At 35.1% G+C, this 24763-nt stretch overlaps 1 protein-coding gene across 7 annotated transcripts in view; it reads right to left on the reverse strand.

Moving 5' to 3' along the window:
- Positions 1-21402, reverse strand: part of LOC128265602 (uncharacterized) — an 84377-nt gene extending 62975 nt beyond the window's left edge. Inside the window, exons 1-3 of one of the 7 annotated variants that reach the window (XM_053001746.1) lie at positions 21312-21394; positions 21024-21203; positions 12574-12719 (exon numbers count right to left, since the gene is read on the reverse strand). In XM_053001746.1, the coding sequence (XP_052857706.1) occupies positions 12574-12623 (50 nt within the window). In that variant the 5' untranslated portion in view covers positions 12624-12719; positions 21024-21203; positions 21312-21394. Of the gene's footprint in view, positions 1-12559; positions 12720-20832; positions 20981-21023; positions 21204-21258 lie in introns of those variants that run through there. The other 6 variants (XM_053001743.1, XM_053001740.1, XM_053001744.1 and 3 more) reach the window with 6 other exon arrangements.
- Positions 21403-24763: the final 3361 nt, after the last annotated feature.

Raw genomic sequence — 24763 nt, forward strand, 5'->3', positions numbered from 1 at the left:
TTCCGGTAGTTTTACTCGGATTGAAATTTGTATAGAATATTGTAAATATATTGTTGATTCAGGAAAAAAAAAATTTAAAAAAAAAACCCTACTTCCTATAATAAGATCAGCTCAGGTTTCCGAATAATCTGTTAACTTGGATTTCAAGTTATTGAACGGAAGGCGGTTGTTTTTAAATCGTTGTTTCCAACAAGTTTAAGTAACATCTGTAGTGCCTCAGGGTGATCATTTGGCTCTTTACTATTTACCAAAAATTAAATTCGACTGTCACAAAAAGTCTACTGTTAACAAGGCTACGAGTGTTTTTAAAATTTATACAAATTAATTATTATTTACTCCTCTCTTGCCTCTCTTGTTTTCAGTCATTTTTATACAAAAAAGATTTTATTTTCGAAAGAAATCAAAAATTAGGTCAACCTTGCATATAGAAAACTGCTGTTGTAGTGTTAAACACCGATATTTTATGGGATTCCCTGTGTAAATAAATGCGCATTAGGCTAAATGCGTTTTAATGGAATCCGGCTGTAAATAAATGCGCATTAGGCTAAATGATAGCAAAGATTCTGCTGGACAATTACATATTTAATACTGCTTTGTTGTCTGTGGGCCTGGCAAGTTGAGGATCGATGTGTATGCCTCTTTCGTATGCGAATGCGAATGGTTTCATCTCTGGTACTTTCGTCCATCGCTATCTGCCAGTAGCCACTTGACAGATCTAGTGTGCTAATATAATTTGGCTGAGTTTGGTTGAGTTTGTGATCCATTCGAGGTACTGGGTATCCATCTCGTTCTGAGTGCTCGTTCAGCTGCTTGAGGTCTATCCATAGTCTCCATTACTGTCGAGATGTAAGCGGAATGCGAGGGTTCTATGAGGTCTTGTGCCAGAAGTTTAGTCCACTTGTTTATTTATGATTGATAACATTGCCGGGTTTCGAGGGTAGAATCTCTGTTTGATTGGGCGGTCGTGCTTCATGAAGATTTTTAGCTTTCAATGTGACAGATTCCCTCGATTTGGCTCATTATCTCCAATTCACTTTTGAGAGTTTCTTGGATCTCTGCCTCTGTCGAATCGCCTGTTGCTAGGGATCCGATGCCGTATCTATTGTGCTTTTTATTCTGCGTTGGTTTCTATTGTTCTTCTTTATTCTTGCTGTGATGCCTCCGCATTGGCATTATTCTGTTTCAAGAAATCTACTCCTAGTAGCTCGCTTTTTTCTCCCGTGTCTGGCTATTCTGTTGGTTAGTTCTCTGCAGACGAAAGTCCATGTGGCTCCAGTGTCAATGGCATCGCAAACTCCCGTGTTACCTATGTTGACTTGTGCGAGCAAGCTTCGTCTATTTAATTTTATTCCTTTTGCGGGTGTGGTGTAGGTCCGTGGTACCCGCTCTGTTCGTATGGGCCTCTGCCGTTTCCCCCGGTCTCGTTTTGGCAGCAGCAGTGAATCGTGCAAGTTCCATTTTGTCCACATACCCAGCAAAACAGTCTAGGCTGATTGATGCATCCCCTTTCCATGTGTACCACTGCCTTGCACCTTGAACATCAATTATTCATGTCGAACGATCTTGTAATGCCTCTTTTTATTGCTGGTGGTGGCTCTTGGGTCTCTACTGGTTTCTTAGTGGTCTCCAGTAACTCTCGGGTGGTTGTAGAGGTCCAGAGTGAGTTCCCGGTTGTTGTTGTGGTCCCCGAGTTGCTTTGTGTTTCCGTTCGTTTGGAGGGCCTCGAATTCCTCGGCTAATCGGTGGTATTCCGCTAGTGTTCGGCATTCTCCACGTTTAGCGTACCGTGTAAATTCTACTCGACTGGTTCTGTAAACCCACTCTGATTTTTTCTCTTCTATGACCATAGTAAATCTCATGATTTTCCGGAGTTCTCGTGCGTATTCCTTTTTCCGGCTCATCCTTACCCTGGTGGCTATGTGTGGCTATGTGTGATGCTTTCCATTGCTTTTTCCTCGGGGTCAGCTGGTTTGCAGTACTCTTGGAATTCTTTTTTGAAGGTTTACCTGGATAGCATCGGAAGTTAGGTGGGTATGGCACCAGTTCAAGCCATAGCCTCTGAGTAGTATAACCATAGGTTCTGCTGCGTGATTGAGTTCTATCCCATAAGCCTCTGCTAATTCCTCCGTTCTGCTTATGAACTCTGCCGGATCGCCAGTGCCGTCGTATTCTTCTCTCCAGCAACAAGTTACTCCCATTGTGGCCACCTTATTCACATCGTTCTTTGTGGGTTCGGGTGCTGGTGTTTTCTCGTTCCTAGCTGTTGTGTTTAGTAACGCAGGCATTTTGGGTTCTCCTTCTCGATTTGTGGCTCTGTGTGTTTTTATGCCATTTTTGGGGGGCGTTTGATGGTTCCTCGCTGTGATAATATTTCTGTGGTTATGAACTCCGACATCTGCCTTCGCGTGTCCTCGTACAGTGTTTCTGGCTTGATATCGAATTCTATCACATAGGCTTCCAGTTGGTCTTTATTGGTGTTATCTATGGTTTGTTTCAGAAGGGAGTAAACGATCTTTTGTGTTTCTATTCGAGGCTACTATTTTTTTTTTGTCTTACCTCCCTTTCCCCAATAGTGATACAAGAGAGAGAACGCTTTGGAGTATGCTTATAAAGGGTTTTTCAATAGGAACGCTTCAATTTTTTTTTTGACTAAAACACAAACGGTTTGACTTTTCAACTAACTTTTTTTTTATTATCGAATTTGAACATATACAATTAATTATGAAACTCGATTTCTTTCGCATGACCACCGCGTGCACGTTTACGAAGTCCAATCGTTGAACCCAATTTTCAACCACTTTTTCGCATAAATCGGTCGAAATTCCAGCATTTTCGCGTTCAATATTGGCTCTGAGCTCTTGCAACGTCGCCGGCTTATTGGCATAGACCAATGACTTCACGTAACCCCAAAGAAAATAGTCTAGAGGTGTCAAATCACACGACCGGTCCATTTCGCGAAATAACACGCTCATCGAACTTAGTTTTCAATATTGCGATTGTAGCGTGTTCTGTGTGGCATGTGGCCCCGTCCTGTTGAGCATCACTTCGAGCACTTCTTGCTCTCACAGGCACTGGAACATTATGTAGCGAAAACGTAGACTCAAATTTTGCCACTAGACGGTCGATTGTCGAACGGGCTGGCTTGTTAACAGCAACAGAACGATTATTTTGATAAAAAATTTGCACAATTTGCAATCGATGTTCAAGTGTGTAGCGTTCCATGATGAAATGTATGCTAATGAAGTTTCATATGTCAAGAGAACAAAGAAAAAACATAGCGTCGTTCGCCGTCCCTATCGGAAAAAGGTGAAGCGCACCTATTGAAAAACCCTTTATTTTAAAGATTCGTAATAGCTTAGTACAATAAGTAATTTCAGTGTGTGGGCGTCTCGGCGAAGTTTTTCTTTAGGCTTGATGACTCGACTGCTTCAACGTTGTTGAGGCGATCTTTCGGTGCTGCAGAGGACCGAGCACTGCTTACTTAATAAGGCGAGTCTCGACGGTCGAGAATGTCAGGTATGCTCTGGTCCGTCAAAACGATATGCTTGGTTTTGTAGTGGGAATTGGGAGTGTAGGGCATCGTAAATGAGACCTGTCGGGCTACATTAGTTTTCGAACTGCCATTAAGCCGGTAATTGGGGGAACTCACTGAGCTGGGTCTGTATTCCATAAACGGCCGGGCTCAATGATCATGACCGGGCCAGGGTTGATTCGTAATCCACACCCGGCGTCGGCGATCTTAACCGAACACTTACGAATCCACCACTTCCAATACTAGCTACCAGAACACTTACTCGGATATTCCTCCTTTTCTAATGTTTCCTTGATGCTCGTCGGAACGCAAGAGATTGGCTGTCTTAAGCTTAACCATCCAGGTTAAATCTTAAATCTGTTATTGCATTTATTTCTCTGTTCTGTCTTTATTCGGTCCCTTGGAGTTTTTCCTTTATGCTTCGGGCAAAGTTACTTGCAGGTATATTTCGCTTGTTAGCGTCGACTTGGCTAATGCTATAGCGAAAAGAAGATCGGAAGATCTTGCCCTAAAGAGAACATCGCTTAGCGATCTGCTCTGTTATTTTTCATAATTGATCTATGTTTGATTGTTTTTACATAGCTAAAAAAATTTCATGATGTCAATAATTTGAGTTTGTTTTCCCAGCTGTAAGAAAAATCTTTTAAGCTGTTTTGCTCAAAACGCTGTTAATTCAAAACTAAAATATATTAAAATTTAATCAGCTGGGATTGCAAGGTAGTTTTTTTTGTAAAGTTGTAAGGTTGCTCACAAGTAAAACCATTTCCAGTTAATTATTTGTTGTTATGCAATGAAGTCATAAAGCGTTAAAGCAAAACAGGTAAACTTTCGGAAGGAGCTAAGCTAAGGCGGAGTTCTGGTTGTCCTCAAATAAATGAATAACATATTTTTAAGCAATCTTTACAAAATCATACAAAATGTCATATAAAGGAGCTTTAGATTTTTGTTTTTAAATTAATATAAGCTACAAATTTAATTTCATTAAATGTTATTTTTTTTGTTGAGCTTTTTTTCATGCAAAAAAAGTAAAACTTAAACAAGAAAGGAAGCAAACTTCGGCAAGCCGAAGTTCATATACCCTTGCAGCTTTGCAAAAATTAAATATTCTTGAAGACATTTAAAATATGATTTTCTTGCGTGTATGTTTAAAAGCATTGAAGCTATGATGATTTGCAGCTCAATTATTTGAGTTTTATGGCAGCTATATGATATCGTTTTCCGAATTTAATAAAATTAAAAGCGTAATTCTGAACTGTCAAATAATTCAATAATCAAAAGAATTTCTAAAAAAAAATTACAAGTTAAAGTAGATAATTACTATATGTCGAAGAACTAAAAATAAATTAAACAAGAAAGAGAGCAAACTTCGGCAAGCCGAATTTCATATACCCTTGCAGCTATTGCAAGAATTAAATACTTTTGAAAACATTAAAATTATGATTTACTTGCGTATACGTTGAAAAACATTGAAGCTATGATGATTTGCAGCTCAATTATTAGATAGTTATTTATATTATTATTATTATTATTATTAAAGATAGAGAAGTTTACAAAACTAGACTAACTTAGTTGGTAAAGCGCTGGCAGCAAGGTCTTCGGCTTTTAAGGTTAGCGATATTAGGTCTATTTAATTACATGTTGTTCGTTGCATTTAGGCTATTTAGTTGGTAAATTTTATTTATGTACATTTTGTGTATTTTTAAATTTTGTGGTATAGGTTTGAAGTTTTTAAGAAAATTAGGATTTTTTCTAAGTTATCAGGGTTGAGTTCGCTAAGGAGATTTAGTGGGTTTGCATTTTTGAAGATAGATAGTTTAGTAGGGAGGAGTGATGAGCATGAGTTTAATAGGTGGGGTATGGTATTGTCGCCTTGGCAGAAGGGGCAGGGTGAGGTTTGGTTTTGATTAAAGTAGTGCTCGTGTGTTAGTTTTGTGTGGCCTAGTCTAAGGCGTGTTATTTTAATTTGATCGAGTCTGCTCGATTTGGGATGGAAGGCTCTGCAATAATTGTCGATGTTTGACTTGTCTTTGTTAATGTTTTTGTACCATTGATTGCAGTGTTCTATGTTTAGTTTGTTTCTTGTTAGGAATTCTAGTTTTAGGTGTCTGTTTATGTCTGTTAAATTAATGTTTGGGGTGTAAATAAGGGGCATGTTGCTTGTCGATTTGGCTGTTTGGTCGGCTAGCTCGTTGCCTGCTATGCCTACATGACCAGGGATCCACAATATTTTAATTTTTGGGTCTAGTTTTGTAAGAATTGATCTGATTTTGTTGGAGTAAAAATTGTTGTTGTTTGGGTTTCTTATGGCGTCAATTGCTGAGAGAGAGTCAGAGCAGATCATGAACTTTCCCCTTGTGTTTTTGATTTGGTCGATTGCTACTAATATGGCTATTATTTCTGCGGAGAGTACTGATGAGTATGGGGGTAGGATACCATATTTAATAATATAAGTATCTGTTGTGATTGCATATGATATAGTGGAGTTCATTTTTGATCCGTCCGTAAATATGAATTTGTGTGTTTTATGGCTGTCTTTGGTGTGTTCGTATAGTTTCCTGTATTTATCTGGTGGTGTGGTTTGTTTCTTGTGCGCTCTAAATGTTGTGTCTATGAGGTTTGGGAGATCCCAAGGTGGCTGGTATTTGTGTAGTTTAACTGGTTCGTACGGTAGGTTTAGTGCTTGACAAAGGTTTATTGTGCGGTCTATGGTTGATGGGTTCTTTTTTGATTTTCTTTGTTTGACAAGTTTGTGTATTGGTGTATCTTTCGAGAAAATAAGGTTTTTTGTAAGTTTGGCTGTTTGAAGGTCTCGTTTTCGCTCTAATGGGAGGATGTTGGCTTCGTATAGTAAGTTATTTATGGGCGTGGTTCGGTAGGCGCCAAGGGCTAGACGAATTGCAGTGTTAAAGGGTGTTTTTAATTTGTTTAGCACGCTTTTCGGAGCCTGTCCGTATAAGAACAGGCCATATTCCATTTTTGCTATGACTGTTGCTTTCGCGACGTGGAGTAGTGTTTGTGTGTTACAATTGAATTTGAGGTTGGAGAGGCATTTTATAATATTCAATTTTTGGTGTAGTGATGGAAGAAGTGATTTTATGTGTGTGTCCCATTTGTATTTACTGTTTATGGTTATCCCTAAGATTTTGAGTGCAGGTACTTGTTGTATTGGTGTGTTGCTACAGCTTATGGTGCTAGTGCAGTTGTGTTTTTTGCAAATATGGAGGTGTTGGCATTTAGCTAAGGATAGAGATGCTCCTGAGTATGAGCACCAGCTGCTTATGTCATGTAATAAATTGTCTAGGTTGAAATTAAGGTTTTTGTTGTTTTTGAAATTTATTATCAGGAAAAAATCATCGGCGTATGCGCTAAATTTAATTTCTCTGTGTAAAGATATTACGTTTGAGAGCTTATTGTATGCGATGAGAAATAGGATTACCGATATAGGTGATCCTTGTGGGATACCATTGGATAATGGGAGTGAATTAGACATGTGCGGACCGACTCTGACAATTATTTTTCGTTTGAGCATGAAATTTTTTACATAATTGATTATTTTTGGGCCTGTTTTCCATTCCTGGAGTTGATCAATTATAGTGTGCACACCTACTCGATCAAAGGCTCTTGAAAAGTCCAGAGTGACGAGGGAGGTGTGCCTCTTCGACTTCGTTATAAGATGGTCTACGTATAGGAGACTATCCGAAGTCGATTTGCCTTTTTTAAAGCCGAATTGGTTTGTATTTAAAAGTTGGTTGTGGGTCACAAACCACCATAGTCTTTTCGCTATGATTTTGTCTAGTGTTTTTGCTAGACAGCAGTTGAGGGAAATGGGTCTGTATGACGAGATGTTCGTTTTGTCAGTTTTTGGTTTAAGAATCGGTATGACTAAGCTTATTTTATAGGCTTGAGGTATGTGGCTGTCGAAAATTTGGTTAAAGAGGTTTTTTATTCTGTTTTTTGTGGTAAGAGAGCTGTTGCGAATCATTTCGTAAGAAATTCTGTTTAATCCTGGAGTGGGTCCTCTAAGTGTTTGTAGTGCTGCAATTAGTTCAAGGTGAGTTATGTTTTCATCGATAGTTTTGGCTGTTGTGGTCGGTGTATAGTTGGTTGTGTTGATTTTATATTTGTTATTACGGAATTCGTCTGAGAAGTTTAGGTCGCTTGAGAGCTCTGAGAAGTGTTGCGAGAAGGAGTTGGCTATTTCGAGAGTATCTGTTGTTGTTATGTCGTTTTTGGGATTAAGTATGGCGTGAATTTGTTTGCTTGGGTTAAGACCGCAGAAGCGCCTTATGTTGCTCCATATTTTGGATGAAGGAGTTTCTGGTTGAATGGTGGATGTAAAGGAGATGGAAGCTTCGCTTTTTCTTTTTTTAATTTCAAACCTGTACTTGGCGTTTAAGCGTCTGTAGTTTATAACATTTGTAAGGTTAATGTTGCGATTAAGTGCTTTCCAAGCTAATTGTTTTTCTTTTTTAAACTGTGCTAGCCTTTTGTTCCACCAGGGAACCTTGTAGGGCTTTGTGTTTACTGAGGTTTGTGGGATGGAAATGTTTGCGCTATGTAATATAATTTTGTTAAGTTGTGCGGCTTCTTTGTTGACGTTTAGTGAAGTGGGGAATAATTCGTTATTATTGTGTGTGAGAGTCTCGTATTGCTCCCAGTTGGCTTTTTTTAATATAAAAAATGGTTTTGAAAATTTGTTAATCGTGTTTGGAGGGAATATAGAGATAACTATCGGAAAATGGTCGCTGCCGTGGAGATCATGAAGTATTTCCCACTTGGCGTGTGGGGCAAGTGTTGCTGAGCAAAGAGAAAGGTCGATATGCGTGTATGTGTTGTGTGTTGAGAAGTGTGTGGGGGATTTGTCATTTAGTAAGATTAGCTGTGTGTTGTCAATAAATTGTTGTATTGTTTTTCCTCGAGAATTAGTTTTCGGGGAACCCCAGGCAGGGTGCCATCCGTTAAAGTCTCCTAGAATTAGTGATGGTGTTTGGTTGTTGTACAAAGTGTCTTCAAGCATTTGGTTTGTGACGGTTCTGTTTGGTGCAATGTATGTTGTCTTTATGTGCATGTTCTTCTTAGATTTTATGTGTATTGCTAGAGCTTCAAGGTCGTTTGGAATGTTTACTATTGAATATTGAATTGACTTGTGTATTAATAGCGCTACGCCTCCAAATCTATTGGTGGCTATGTTTGTTAGTAGTGTGTAATTTATTGGAGTTGGAATATTTTTAGTGTATTGTATGTGTGTTTCTTGAAGTGTAATGATATGCGGGGAGTATTTTTTAATCAGAATTAGGAGATTATTATAGTTGTTTGAATATCCTTGGATATTCCATTGAATTAAAATTAGTGACATTCTAGTAGTGTAAGAAGTTCTAAGGTTGAACCTTAAAGTAGGGGAGATCTGTGGTTTTTAAACCGATTCGCTGTCGCTGTTAGTGGTATGTTTGTTTTTGTTAGAGGATTTGGCTTTTGATTTAGTTGGTTTAAAGTTAGTACATAGAGGGTTTGACTTATCTTTAGGGAAGAGTTTTAGTTTAAGGTCCTTTGTGAGTTGAGATCCGTATGCGGTTGTTATTTTGGTGGGGTTCATGTTGTCCGTTTCCATGTCTTCGGTGTCGTCTTGGTCGTGTTGGTTGTGGTTTTGGAGAGTTTTTTTCGGTGCCGGTGTTGTTTTGATTGATGCAGATGAGGTTGGTGTGTTTGCTTGGTTGTGATCGCAGGATGTGGATGTAGTTTGTGCATTTGAAGATGTTGATGTGAGTGTATTTGGGGATCGGGTTCCTATTGTGGTTGTGGTGTTTGTAAGTGTGTTTGCATAAGAGTTTCTTGTTTTGTATCCGTGTCGCTCAAAGTATATACCCAGAGCAGTTCTATGATCGACTTTTTCGGTGGTTTTTATGGCAGTGAGTTCTTGTTGTTTAAGGAATGTGGGGCATTTGCGGTCCAAAGGGCTGTGTTGTGAGTCAATTTCCGGATTGTTTGCGCAATTTAGGCATTTTTTGTCGTTTTTGCAAAGTTCTCCTTCGCTGGTGTGTTTTTCATCTGAGCAGTTTAAACATTTTTCGGTGCTCTTGCATATGGGTGCAGGGTGTCCGAAGCGGAGGCACTTTCTGCAACGCATTGGGAGAGGGATGTAGTTGCGTACGCGAACGGATTCATACCCGACTCGCAGTATTTCAGGGAGTTGATGGGTTTCAAACGTAATTATTATGAGTCCGGTTTCTGTTAGGTTGTTGTTGTTGTTGGTGTTGTTGTTGTTGTTGTTGGTGTTGCTGTAGTTGTTGGTGTTGGTGTTATTGTTGGTGTTTTGTCTCTTCATTATTTTTTTGACTTCAATTACTTTCTGTGGTTTTAGTTCGCGGAGGATTGTTTCTTCGTCTATGTATCTAAGGTCATTACAGTAGATAACGCCTTTTGAAAAATTAAGTGTTTTGTGTTCGGTTGCTGTTATTTCCATATCTCCGATTTTGGTAAGTTTTAGTAGTTTTGTGGCTTGTGTGTTGTTTTTTGTTTTTATCAAAAGTCCGCCGTCTCTGGTTTTTTTCAGAATCAACTCTTCCTCCGCAGGCAAAGTCCACAGATTTCTCAATGATGAAAGGTGAAACGGTTTTAAATGAGGATTCATTTTTACTTTTAATAACGATAAATTTGGGTTCTCCTAGTTGATACGATCTCGTAGTGTATTTTGCTATGTCTGGTGGCTCGTGCATGGTTGCTTGTAAAGGGCTTACGCCCGAGTGGTAAGAAATGGTGTGTTTTTTGTTTTTGTCTTTTTTGTTTTGTTTTGTGCTTAATATTTGTTTTTCAAGTTTTGCTGATAAGCTCAATGGGTTTTTTGCAGACGCGGGATCGATGCTGTTCTAATACGACTTGTCTCTTCGGAGGTTGAAGTGGTACTGAGTTATTTTATATATATTTATTATTTCTATGGAAGCTATGTGATACAGTCGTCCGATTTCGATGAAATTGAAAACGTAATTCTGAAATAATTACCCAATACTATATGTCGAAGAACTAAGAAAAAAATTAAAAAACAGCTAAGCTATAATTTTTTTTCATTTTTTTTTCCGATTGTTCCTATGGGAGCTATATGATATAGTCGTCCGATTTTGATTAAATTTAAACCGTAATTCTGAAATATATAACCATTACTATATGTCGAAGGACTAAAAATAAATTAAACAAGAAAGAAAGCAAACTTCGGCAAGCCGAAGTTCATATACCCTTGCAGCTATTGCAAAAATTAAATACTTTTGAAAACATTAAAATTATGATTTACTTGCGTACACGTTGAAAAACATTGAAGCTATGATGATTTGCAGCTCAATTATTAGATAGTTATTTCATATATTTTTAATATTTCTATGGAAGCTATGTGATACAGTCGTCCGATTTTTCGATGTCGAAGGACTAAAAAAATGAAAAACAGCAAACTTATATTTTTTTATTTATTATGCTATAGTCGTCCGATACGGCTCGTTTCGACTTATATACTACCTGCAATAGAAAGACAACTTTTGGGAAAATTTCATACAATAGCTTTAAAACGGAGAGACTAGTTTGCGTAGAAACGGAAGGACAGACGGAAGCAGACGGACATGGCTAGATCGACTCGCCTAGTGATGCTGATCAAGAATATATATACTTTATAGGGTCGGAAACTGTCTCCTTCACTGCGTTGCGAACTTCTGACTGAAATTATAATAGCATCTGCAAGGGTATAAAGATCCCTCGAAAAGTTAATAATTAACGTTGTTTTACAATATTTAAGTCAGAGTAAAATCATAAAACAGCGTCAAATATTATAATTTATCACTATGGACCAAGAGCGAGAGCCATAGCAGACTACTATATATAGCTGCAGAATTTAAAATCTGTTTTGATAGTCCGATCGTAACGAGTAGACTTTAGGAAAATTAATTGGTTCAGGAGAAAGCGCGGTGAAAGTGACATCCAACTTTTTTTATGTGGAGCTCTTGGGCCGTTCTAATAATATAATCCATATTTTTAGCACAGATTAAATTATGTTAAAAATACGCGTCGAATGACACCCAATTTGTTTAGATCCCATGCTCCTGTACAAAAGTTATTAAAAAGATAATTTTTTTGTGTATCTCAAAATTAAAATTAAACAAGGACTTGTTTAGAATCCTGGAAAAAGTTTCCTTACAAAAAACAGGGTCTATAACGACTTTTAAATAAATAGCTAAACTTTTCGCGCCAATAAAAAGGAATTTGAAATGGTAATCGCGCTTTCTTAATTTAATTGGTCTTAATAGAATAGTTTTAGAATTATTTGATTTGTTATTTTTGTTTTATACTTATTTGCAAATTATTTTCAAACGGCTCTAACGACATTTTTTTGTTCTTTAAACGGATATAACCAGTGGGATTCCTCAACTTTTGGTATATACTACGTGATTCTGAAACAAAGTTTTTTAAGGTTTTAGGCACAAACAACAACAACTTTTCTCAGCTCAGAGTGGTAATCACTCCTCGCCCTGAATTACCTACTAAAAGAATGCATCACCAATTTGGTGGAGACAAAGTTATGAAAAAATTGTTTCAAGTTAAAGAAAGCAAAAAAAACTAATAAATTTTTAAATTTTAAATTTAAAACTATTCTTTATCAGATATTTTACAAAATTAAAAACAATATGTAAGTCAATATCCTAAAAACAACGAAGCTTGCAAATTTTATAACAACTTTCTTGTTAATTTTTATATCCATGCAAATGCTATTAAAATTTCAATAATAAAAGACAATCCCTGACCCCATACTCTTGATCAGTTTGTTTGTCCACTCGTTTCTACGCAAACTCAGTTTTACAACTTTCCCAAACGTTGTCTTTCTACGTCCCAAATTGAATACCAGATAATTTGTAGGTTAAAGGTGTTTTTGTTTATTTTAGTACATATACTTAAACTAAGCGCATGCGAAGCTTCTAGTACATATGGGTAAACAATAATTAGTTTGTTTCTATTGCGCCAATGGAAAAAAACGGGCAACGCATCAACAATTACCTGAATAATTCTACCTGCTCTGTCTCATTACTTGACGTAGCAACAGTAAACAAAGCGGGCACATTCGAGATGCACATTAATAGTCCAATCACATACATTTTCATAAGCCAGTAATATAATTTGCGTTTTCAACTTATTTTCTACTCCAAGTATAGATGTTCTATAAAAAAATAATAAATGTGAAAACATTATTATATATATGTTTTTACTAATTATAATTACAATTGTCTAAAAATTTATATAAAAAACATTAAAAAGCTAAAATATATAGAACATAGCTTACTTCAGCTAGCCAAAATTTATATACCCTTCCAGCTTAACGAAAAATATTTCATTATTTAAGAACACGATAGCTTAAACATATGGTTAAAAATACATAAAGTAAGAACTACGATTTTCCATTGCATTTCATATACCAGCCGCTGTTAAATGACATAAATGATTTATATACCGAAAATTGTTTTTTTTTGCCACTTTGCATGAAACCGTAGGGTACATATACAAATTCATATATTCTTGATCAAGATCAATAGCCCAGTCAATCTAGCCATGTCCATCTGCCTATCCTTCTGTATAAACGTCGAGATATATAAAAGCTAGGGATTCGGGATATTATACGCAGATTCTAGTAATCTCAATTAAATCAAAGAATTTTTAAACCGAATAGTTTTATAAATAAAATAACACCTAAAAAATACAGTAAAATAAAATAAAATATTCGTTTATTGAGTAACTGGTGTCTGATAGTCGGAAACACGCCTATAGCTTTCTTTCTTGTGCATTTCTATGATACGATTTTTTTTACTGCAAAAGATCTAAAAAAGACTTACTTAGAATATATTTAAAAAAAAGAAAGTTGTTGATTTTGAATTTTTCGGAAATTGTATTTATAAAAAACACAAAACAAGTCCGTGCATGGCGGAGCCTTTAACTGAAGGAAAAGATATTGCTTTAAAATTGTTTTTGACCACCACCAAAGGGTCATCTAACATTTATGTACAAATTGATTTAATTTGTCCTGCACTCAAAAGAAAATTAACCCTTAATTCTTTTCTTAAATCTTGAAATGTTTTCCTAAAATGTAACTTGTTTGTGCTATACCATTGAAGACAAACATATTTAAATTTTTTGTTTTTTAGATTTATTTTATTTTTGCCAGCGGGAATCGTCATACTTGCACATGAGTAGTGGGGATTTTGGCTGTACCGGCAGGGTTTTATCAAAATCATTTATTGTCCATTAAATAAATATTTTGATTAACATCCTTTTTATCATTGGATGCGGTTAGAACTAAACTTTTAAATTCCTTTGTTCGTTTATTTTAAAATAAACGTTGCGATTTCTAAAAATTGAAACAACAAAAGACAAAAATCATTGACATTTTAATCATAGTGAGGCAATTGCGCCACACCCATGCACAGTGGTCCATAGGCCAAAAATAATAAAATCAAAATACAAAATTTGACTTTAAATGTACCAATTCTTTTTATAATTGGTCTAACTATTTGAATTTTTCATTTTTTTGTTTTGCTCTTTCTGTCCTCTTCAAGAATAGCATCGAAAGAGAAAGCATGATATTCATTGGGTATTTCAGCGTACGCAGCTATCTTTAAAAAAATTTTTTATGCTTATTAAAAACAAGTGTTTGTGCAATGGAAGTGCTTAATATTTTAAATCGTATGTATTGTGTTTTGTGTAAATTAATATTGTATTTAGTACATAATTGTGATTTTTCTTGGTTTGCCTTTTCTGTGTTTGGTTCGAGTTTTAGTTGTGATGGCATTCTTGGGGACAAACAAATCTTTTAGTATAATATTCTTAAGCATTTTAAGAATAAGCTGCCGTGCGGCTTGCAATTATACGAAAAGGTTAGGTTACCTTAATTTAAAAAAAGACGTGTTTTACTGTGTGCTGTAGTTTGTTTCCGTTTGTTGGTTTGTATTCGTCGTTTGTTGTTATTTTTGTGTTATGTTTTGTGTTTCTATTCTTTCTATAATAGCTTTTCTATAATAGCTTATTATTCTTAGGAGCCACTAATTAGTGCCAATTTTCACGTTTGCGTGCTTTTGAGATTTGGTGTGGAGATGTTTTTGGTAAATACATGTATCATTAAGGCTAAATAGTTTTTCCGGCAAAAACTCATTTTTCACTGATTATTTCTTTGGCAGCTGTAATACTATATCCAGATTTTTACTATAATCTCCCAGGTTATATACAATAATTTTCCCTGGGAAAATTTCTGCACCTGCATAAACCTGCAGATGCACTTGTGCCATCGCAAAACGCAACCTTACCTCATTTTTCTTTCAGCAACTCTTGCAGAAGCAAAGCACTTTTTTGTTCTGTGTCGTATCAATGACAGCTTAATGGTATAGTTGTCCGATTTCAAAAATATTAAAACCGAAACTCGGGAATATTAAACTATTACTAAATCTTAAAGAACTAAAGAAAAAAGGTAAAAAACCAATAATTATTATTTTTTCAATTTTATTCCCGATTGTTCCTATGAAAGCTATAGGATATAGTGGTACGATCCGGCCAATTCTTGTCCTATATATTTATAACAATTTTCTAGATTTTTTGCCCTGGGGCAAATTTACTTCTTATAAAATGCGTGGAATTGAACGCCTACAGTTATGCTGCATACATTTTATCAGTAATCAATTTCAAGTAATTACAATCCGCCTAAACTAGGGCATCAGCCATTGTATTGCATGAGTAGAGATCGGACCAATTAACGAAAAATATAAATGATTTAGCCTCAGAAAGTATGCCTTGCGAAAACAATGTAATCAACTATGTAGTAGGCTCTCCTGTTTTTTCTTCAATTACGGTACCCGTGTCGATTATCACATCGAAATTAGGATAAAATGGATCTTCAGGTTGCATAAGTAGTGCTTCTGTGGAGACAAACACGCCTTCAGGATTTGTTACAAAACAAGATCTTGAAAGCGATTATTGTATAAATAAAGCAACCAGGGAACGATAACTTTATGCCAATAAATTCAATACTTTTAAATTCCTCAAATCTTATACTCCACCACCCCAACTAAAAGGACGGTTAAGCCTATAAGTTGTAAGTACACAACTTATAGGCTCCACCTGGAAAAACTTCGGAGCTTAGAATCTCCGTCTTTAACAAGATTTCTGTAAACACAATAATAAGCAAAGGAAGCAAAGTAAAAGCTATCAGATTACAATTTAGTAAGCTTGCTATGCAAGCCTCTTGTATTCCGATAGGAAAGAGTTTACAGGTTAGTTTTTAGCGGGATCTGAAGAGGAAGCTGGCACACTGGCCATATTTTCCGGCCACCAGAGCATATAAATGCAAAAAGCTCGTTTGGGACATAATCTTAAAATATGAAATGTAACTAGCGTAAGAGAAGTTGAATTTTTCCACCTTCACATTGACGTGATCGGCTTTAGTTTTGAAGATCACATCAGAAGATGTTTGAGTAGGGGAAAGCCGAGGGGTTTTGGCAGTGCAGATTGAGTTTCTGCAGAGCCAACATGGGCATCTCAACCAAACCGCAGATAGTGCCCCTTAGAAATGTCATCTCTTGTTCGGCCTGTAAAAGCGGAGCACTTAGTGTGCACCAAGTTTTCACAAAGCCAGCAAGTATAAATTTGACTGGTCAGCGCTGACCATCAGACTGCATTTCTTGCAGAAACACGGAAAATTATTATTTATGTTAATAATTAATCGGACGACTACTGTACCAGGAAATGGGAACTGAAATTTTTAAGCGAGCAGTTAAAAGCACCGTAAGAGCGCAGAAACTACACGCTCAAAACTTTCGAGAGGGGGAGTTTTTTAAGACCGACGGCGGGAAAAATGTTTAAACTGCGGGAAGCGCAAATTTTAAGAATGGTTTGGTTTTTTTTTAGCTTTTTTTAGAGATGCCGATTTTAGAGTTCAAATTATGAAAAAGAGGCAGTTTCACGATAGACAGATGCACTCTATTTTGTTTATCGATACTATCTGATGTGTGGCTAAAAATCAAGAGAGACTTTGTTACCAATAAAAAAAAAATCGTATAAAAAAATGGATTTTTAAAACTTTCTGTTGTATATTTTTTTTCTTTTGTCCAGTCAAAAACATCTTTTTTCATGATTAAAAGTTGCAGCACTGTGCAGTAAGTGCATGCAAGCCCAACACCAAAAACAACACTACAGGGTGGGCGGACAAAGCACAAAAGAAACACCGCAAAACCCAAGAACAGAAAAGAAACACAAATGCTTAAAATAAACAGAAAGTTTTCACTCGCGAAGCGATCGAAAAATTATAGCTGGAATGTTGAAATACCGATAAACATAAATTTTTTAAATGCCACCGTGGGTCTATTACTAAATAAAAATTTGGAGCGTACAAAAACACGACCGTTCGCTTTAAAGTCAAAGTTAGGGGATTATCTTTTTCTTTGTACATACAAACAATTTTATTTTTTCCACAAACATAAATGTAATCTAATTGTCGATCTAGCCCGTTCTTACATACATCGAGAAAATTTGAGAACGAAAAAAACCAAAAGCAAATCTGCTCTAGCTTTAATTGTTTCCGAGATCTGGCGGATAAAAAACATTTTATTTACTTTCATCTTTTATCTTTTATATATTTAATTAAGAAATAAGTTTTATAATAAAACAAGACATATCCGTACAAAAAATGTTAGTAGAGACAAAGGCTCTAGATTAGATTTATCAAAGCACGTCTGTATACTTAGTTTAAAAAAAAAAAAAAACCATTTAACGTTTTGATTTAAGATATCATTCGGTACTTTATTTTGTTATGACGGATTACATTAAATAGGTTAGATGCCATTAATTTCATTTGCTTGTTTAATTGAAAGTAAACAAGAAAGGAAACAAACTTCGGCAAGCCGAAGTTCATATACCCTTTCAGCTATTGCTATAATTAAATTTTTGAAAACATTAAAATTATGATTTACTTGCGTATATGTTTAAAAACATTGAAGCTATGATGATTTTCAGCTCAATTATTAGATAGTTATTTTATATATTTTATTATTTCTATGGGAGCTATATGATATAGTCGTCCGATTTTGATGAAATTTAAAACGTAATTATGAAATATTTATCCATTACTATATCTCGAAGAAATAAAAAAAAAATTAAAAAACAGCAAAGTTATAATTTTATTTTATTTATTTTTTCGATTGTTCCTATGGGAGCTATATGCTATAATCGTCCGATCCGCCTCGTTCCGACTTATATACTACCTGCAATAGAAAGACAACTTTTGGGAAAGTTTCATGCAGATAGCTTTAAAACTGAGAGACTAGTTTGCGTAGAAACGGACGGACAGACGGACGGACATGGCTAGATCGACTCGCCTAGTGATGCTGATCAAGAATATATATACTTTATAGGGTCGGAAACGTCTCCTTCACTGCGTTGCAAACTTCTGACTGAAATTATAATACCCTCTGCAAGGGTATAAAAACATTGTGATTTAAATGCGTATATGCTAGAAAACATTTGATATGACGATTTTTATCTGAAATATTTAATTGTTCCCATTACTTTGTGTAATAGAATTGAAAAAAACGAGGACGGAAGTTAACTTCGGCAAGCCGGAATTTCAATACCCTTGCAGACTTTGCCGAAATAGCTTATATACTGCGCAAAATATCCTGAAAAGTATAAAATATTAAACGATTTTACCCTATTGTTTCTAAAGGAGATATAGGATATAGACGTCCTGATCAAGGTATGCATAAAATAAATACGACTTGAGGAAAAAGGTCAACAGCTTTTACACTGCGCGAAATATTATTATATTAAGATCCTGATCAAGAATACATATACTTTACGGGGTCGGAAACTTCTTATTCAATGCGTTACCAACTTCTGACCAAAATTTTAATACTGCAAGGGTAGAATTAAAAGTAGAGAAGTTACATTTTCATTTATATTTTTTAATATTCCGATTTATTCCATGGGAGCTATACGATATAGTCGGAAATATTAAACCTAAGAATATATCGCGAAGAATTAAATAATAAATTAAAAAACAGAAATAATATTTGTGTTTTTATTTTTTTCCGAATGTTCTTATGGAAACTTATATACACTCAGAGAAACATCATGGTAAATCCAAATATTTTCACTTTAAACTAAATATTTTCGGTTCTGACTTAGCCCCGATGGGTGTTGTAATTAAATCAAAATATGTTACACTTTCATTTTTATTTTTAAGTATGGAAAGATGTAGTCTTAAATTAAAAAAAATTTAAATATACAATTTTCCTTTTGGATAAGCCAATTAAATATGTTAATAAATACATTATTATGTTTTTAGTTAATTTTAAGTAAGTTTATATTTTGAAAAACAATACATTAAAATATTTTATTGTTAAATTTTACTATGGGGTTTTCTCTGGGTGTATATTTATCCGATGCAGTTTTATGCGGATAGCTTTGAAACTGAGAGACTAGTTTCCGTTAAAACGGACAGACGTACGAACAGACGAACGGACAGACGAACGGACAGACGGACATGAGCAGAACGACTCTTCTAGTGAAATGTGTCCTTCACTGCGTTGCAAAACTCTGACAGAAATTATATTTCTTTTTGCAAGGGTATCGAGGAGTTGCTACATACATGTACACATATGACATATGTAAGACAGACATATAGACTAATCTAAAGACACTTATCCAATACTATACTATGCCGGAAACGCTTTATTTTCCTGTCATATACTTATGCAAAATACAAATCTGAATTTAAGATTCGATTTAGCTTTGATTTCCCCCTGGCAAATACGGGCGTTTAAAAACAGTCATTAAAATATATATTTATTATAAATAGCAACGCTTTTATCATCGTACCAATTTTTTATAAAGTTTACAATAAGGCCTTCTTAAAGAAGGCCCGGAATGAAAATTCAATTCATTAAAGAATTGATTCAGACATAAAAAGTATGTATCGGTAAACTCGCGATTTTAAATGTTTTTGCTTTTCTTTCACTGCGCTGTTAAACGAATTTCTTTAAAAACAAGCTTTTAAGCTTATTTCGCCAATTTTTTTGAAAAAGAGGGACATGTCTTTTCGATTTGCCTGGCGTTTATGAATATTCATATAAGGAAATAATATAAGTCATTTGGTTGCTTCGTTTCAAACTTTTGACCAAGGTTAAATGCCCTCAAACCAGTTATATTATTATTATACCCTTGCAGAGGGTATTATAATTTCAGTCAGAAGTTTGCAACGCAGTGAAGGAGACGTTTCCAACCCTATAAAGTATATATATTCTTGATCAGCATAACTAGTAGAGTCGATCTAGCCATGTCCGTCTGTCCGTCCGTCTGTCCGTCCGTCTGTCCGTCCGTTTATATGCAAACTAGTCTCTCAGTTTTTAAGCTATCTGCATGAAACTTTCCCAAAAGTTGTCTTTCTATTGCAGGTAGTATATAAGTCGGAACGAGCCGGATCGGACGACTATAGCATATAGCTCCCATAGGAACAATCGGAAAAATAAATGAAACAAAATTATAACTTTTCTGTTTTTTAATTTTTTTTTTAGTTCTTCGAGATATAGTAATGGTTAAATATTTCAGAATTACGGTTTAAATTTCATCAAAATCGGACGACTATAGCATATAGCTCCCATAGGAACAATCATAAAAATAAATGAAAAAAAATTATAACTTTTCTGTTTTTAATTTTTTTTTAGTTCTTCGAGATATAGTAATGGATAAATATTTCAGAATTACGGCTTAAATTTCATCAAAATCGGACTACTATAGCATATAGCTCCCATAGGAACAATCATAAAAGTAAATAAAAAAAAATTATAACTTTGGTGTTTTTAAATTTTTCTATAAGTTCTTCGACATATAGTAATGGATAAATATTTCAGAATTACGGTTAAAATTTCATCAAAATAGGACGACTATATCATATAGCTCCCATAGAAATAATAAAATTATATAAAATAACTACCTAATAATTGAGCTGCAAATCATCATTGCTTCAATGTTTTTAGACATATACGCAAGTAAATTATAATTTTAATGTTTTCAAAAATATTTAATTCTTGCAATAGCTGCAAGGGTATATAAACTTCGGCTTGCCGAAGTTTGCTTCCTTTCTTGTTTAATAATCAAATTGTCACTGCTTTTTTTTTATTTATAGGTATACCAACAAATGGCCTTCAATATAGTTACATTCTTAATTTATGAAATATACTAATCGATATGGGCAGTTGCGTTCTAATTGATATTCTACAAACATTAACACTTATTACCTCTATTTAACTTGAAGCTTTTATTCACATATTTATAATTGTTGACTGTAAAGCTTTTATGGCTTTATATTATGGCATATACTTGGTGACATTTTACGAACACAAATTGTGCACACACTAAAATAAGCAAGAAATCACTAAAAACACTTCATCATAACTGTAAACTTTGAGTAGTTTAAATTTGTACATACTTTTTTTGTATACCTTAATGTTTGTACGAACTACGCATTCTGCCACCTTTGGTTTGTACCGTCAACTTATTTGTGTAGTCCATATTAGGAAAATGGTAATTTTATCATATCCATTTACTTTTTGCATTGTTGTTGACTAATAAACTTTGTATATTTTAATGGTTGTGCGAACTACGCACTCTGGAATTTATATCAAAGCAAATAAGATTATTATTTGTTGCCCATATAAACTTACTCAAATAAGCTTGACCATTAAAACTAAGCTCATCCGCTCACAGATACTAGTACCTAACATGTAAGCGGCTCAATCGAGACTACATTGGAATCAAAGTGAAAAACAACAGAGAACGCTATAGTCGAGACTCCCGACTTTTAGATACCCGTTACTCAGCCAACAAATTTCAAACTAAGTTCATTTGGTTTTGTCTCTCTACTGCAGCGATTTGCGGACAAGCAGCGGCTGAGAGCAGCAGAGGGACGGCAGATTCGCGGCAGAGCGGCGGCAGAGGACTTCAAAACCCCATAACTTCTAAAATATTAGCTCGATTTTCAAAATTTTTGTGATTACCGATGATATGACCGAAACACACACACAGCGTCGTACGTTCTCACATGTCTCAGAGTGAAAGTTCCTACTTACCTGATTTGTGGTCGTTAGAGTGGGCGTGGCTCCATTTTGAAAATAAAAAATAAATAATTTGCACTTCGTAGGAACTACTATAAAATGCATGCCAAGTCACAAGTCTTTAGTTTTTATAGTTTCCGAGATCTCGACGTTCATACAGACGGACAGATAGACGGACATGGCAAGATCGACTCAGCTATTGATCCTGATCAAAAATATATATATTTTATACCTTCTACCTGTTACATATGTATTTACTTTTTAACGGATACAATATACCTCTTTACTTACTTATCTTGATCTTGTTAATTTCGAGAGAGTACATTTTAATCGTTGAAAATAGGGGTCTGCCGCCCCTCTGCCGCCCCTCTGCCACCCTCTGCCGCCCCTCTGCCGCCCCTCTGCCGCCCCCTGCCGCCCTTCTGCCGTGCCTCTGCCGACCCTCTGCCGACCCTCTGCCGCCCCTCTGCCACTGTTCGGCCGCTGCTTGCCGGTTATCGCTGCAGTAGAGAGACAAAACGAAAGAACTGTAAGCGGGGGGGTGGGGGTGCTGCACACACTTAGCTTCTAGTGTTCTCTATGAAGTTCGATAGATGGCGCCAACTAAACTTCGATTGTTTTGTAGGGGGAATACTTAGCTTGAAGTTTGTTGGCTGAGTAACGGGTATCTAAAAGTCGGGGAAACTCGACTGCACCGTCTCTCTCGTTTTATATCAGAGTGAGGCTGCAAAAGATACAATATGTATAAAACTGGCATTGCCAGAACAAGCAAGCAAAATTCGGCAAGACGAAGGTTACACTGGCTTACACAATTTAAATCGACACCATCGTCCAGAGATTAAACCTTGATTTTTCGGTGCATTTGAACGACCTTATTCTGAAAATGACACTCCAAATTTTTTCTTGTGTCCAACTGCACTGGATTTTTCCAGGATTATGGCGATTTATAGTTTCAAGACAGTGCTATATATATGCTTTACGCAACAACAAAAAAATAGCAACTAGTTAAAAAATTAAATTTGGTCGATTTTCCAATAATTTTTCAATATAAAGGTTTTATAAATTTAATTAATTTTTGAAATAAATGTTCAAAAATCACAAAGCTAAGTACATATGTCGACAGTAAAACAATATTTTTTAAAATAAAATTTTATTAATTTTAAAATTTATTTTAAATATTTTTAAAATATCTAAAAAATTTACATATTTCGGATTTAAATTTTTAAAACAGTGCTACATATATGCTTTAAGCAAAAACAAAAAAAAAGCAAATAGTTAAAAAAATTAAATTTTGTCGATTTTCCAATAATTTTTCAATAAAACCTTTTAGTTTTTTTAAATTTAACTAATTTTTGAAATCGTTAAATAAAATTTTTTCTAGAGATATATGCGTAAATGTTCAAAAATCACAAAGATAAGTATGTCGACAGTAATACAATATTTTTTTAAATTTAAAATCAAATCCTAAAATATCTATAAAATTTACATATTTCGGAGTAGCCTCATAGTTTTTTTTTTTAATATAAACGTTTTAGTTTAGATATATATATATAAGTGACTTATTACCAAATATTCTAGACATCAAGCCTAACACCCAGCCTGTATATCCCGAGATTCCCATTACTTCATTTGTCAAACATAACATTCCAGAGCCTACTATAGGAGTTATTCAAATCAATCAGACATAACATAAGACATAAACATTTCCCACGCCTGTTACCATGGTTTATAAATTGAAATCGATGAAATCCTGCAGAGATTTGTTCAGATGGACTCCCTGATTCAAAACGACACTCAAATTTTTTGATTCGTTATTTGTTGTTATGCTATTTTTTATCTCCAGTTCTGCTTGATCAATTTCGGTCATCGATATAATATTCCTAGAAGTAGATTATTTTTCAACTTTCCCATACATGTTATAAGGATAAGTTTCCTAATATAGATGATAGAGCTGGATAAAGTTTGCTAAAATTGCTAAAATTAATTCTTAAAAAGTACACACCTGGAAACCGAAAATAATTTTATCACTTTATCTTGAAGATGGAACATTTAGTTTTAGCCATTTATTCATTGTCGAGTCCTAGCATCTATAATAGGATACCTCCTTATAAGATGTATGGGAAAGTTGAAGAATGATCCATTTCTAGTGAAATAAGCTTTCGATGACCGAAATTGGTTAAGCAGAACTGGAGATAAAAATAACATTGGCATGAAAACCAGTAAAAAAAACATTATTTACACTTAAAAAATAAATGGTATTATACAAAAAATTTTGAGTATCATTTTTTAGTCACCGCAAAACGCTTTTTTTTGAGAAGTGCTCACGGAAATTAGCTGTAGCTGCTTTCAAATAAAATATTTGTACCAATACTTTGTCTTTAAACATAATATGTGTACAAAATATCAGATAATTTAATTTATTAGTTTTCTTAAAAAAAATTTTAAAAAATTATTTTTCCTTCGGCCTTTTATATAAAGTTAAACAGTAATTATTTAAGGGACGATCACTTAAATTATGAAGAAGCAGGAAAGAAAGCAATGAGGCGAATGATTTTTAATCGCATTAATTTATGGCATTTACTTTAAATGCTGCATTTAGCCTTATGGGATCCCCTGTGTAAACAAATGCGCATTAGGCTAAATGCGTTTTAATGTGCCAATGAAATCCGGCTATAAGTTAACTAAAGTTAATCAGACAGAGAATCTACTTATTCATTGAATTAGGTTATCGTCCCTTCCAACATAATCTTCTACAGAAGGAAGACAACCCGGGAACAACCTGCCAGGACCCCCGCTTGCCACGAAAGAATTCGCAGGCGAGCTTACAAATTCTTCTACAGAGTGAAGACAACACGACAACAACCTGCCAGGTCCTCCGCTTGCCACGAAAGAATTCGTTGGTAAGCTTTCATAATCTTCTACAGAAGGAAGACAACCCTGCAGCAATCTAACAGACTTTCTCCTTGCCACGAAAGAATTCGTAGGGGAGCTCAAACATTCCCCCTGCTGCTGACGACACGGACGGCGACGTGAGACTACGTGCATTTGATAATTGGCGCTCAACGATCCGTAATTAAATAAATATTAATAAATAAACATAATGAAGTTAAAAGAG

Source organism: Drosophila gunungcola, unplaced genomic scaffold, assembly GCF_025200985.1.
Source record: "Drosophila gunungcola strain Sukarami unplaced genomic scaffold, Dgunungcola_SK_2 000138F, whole genome shotgun sequence".
Lineage (NCBI taxonomy): Eukaryota > Metazoa > Arthropoda > Insecta > Diptera > Drosophilidae > Drosophila > Drosophila gunungcola.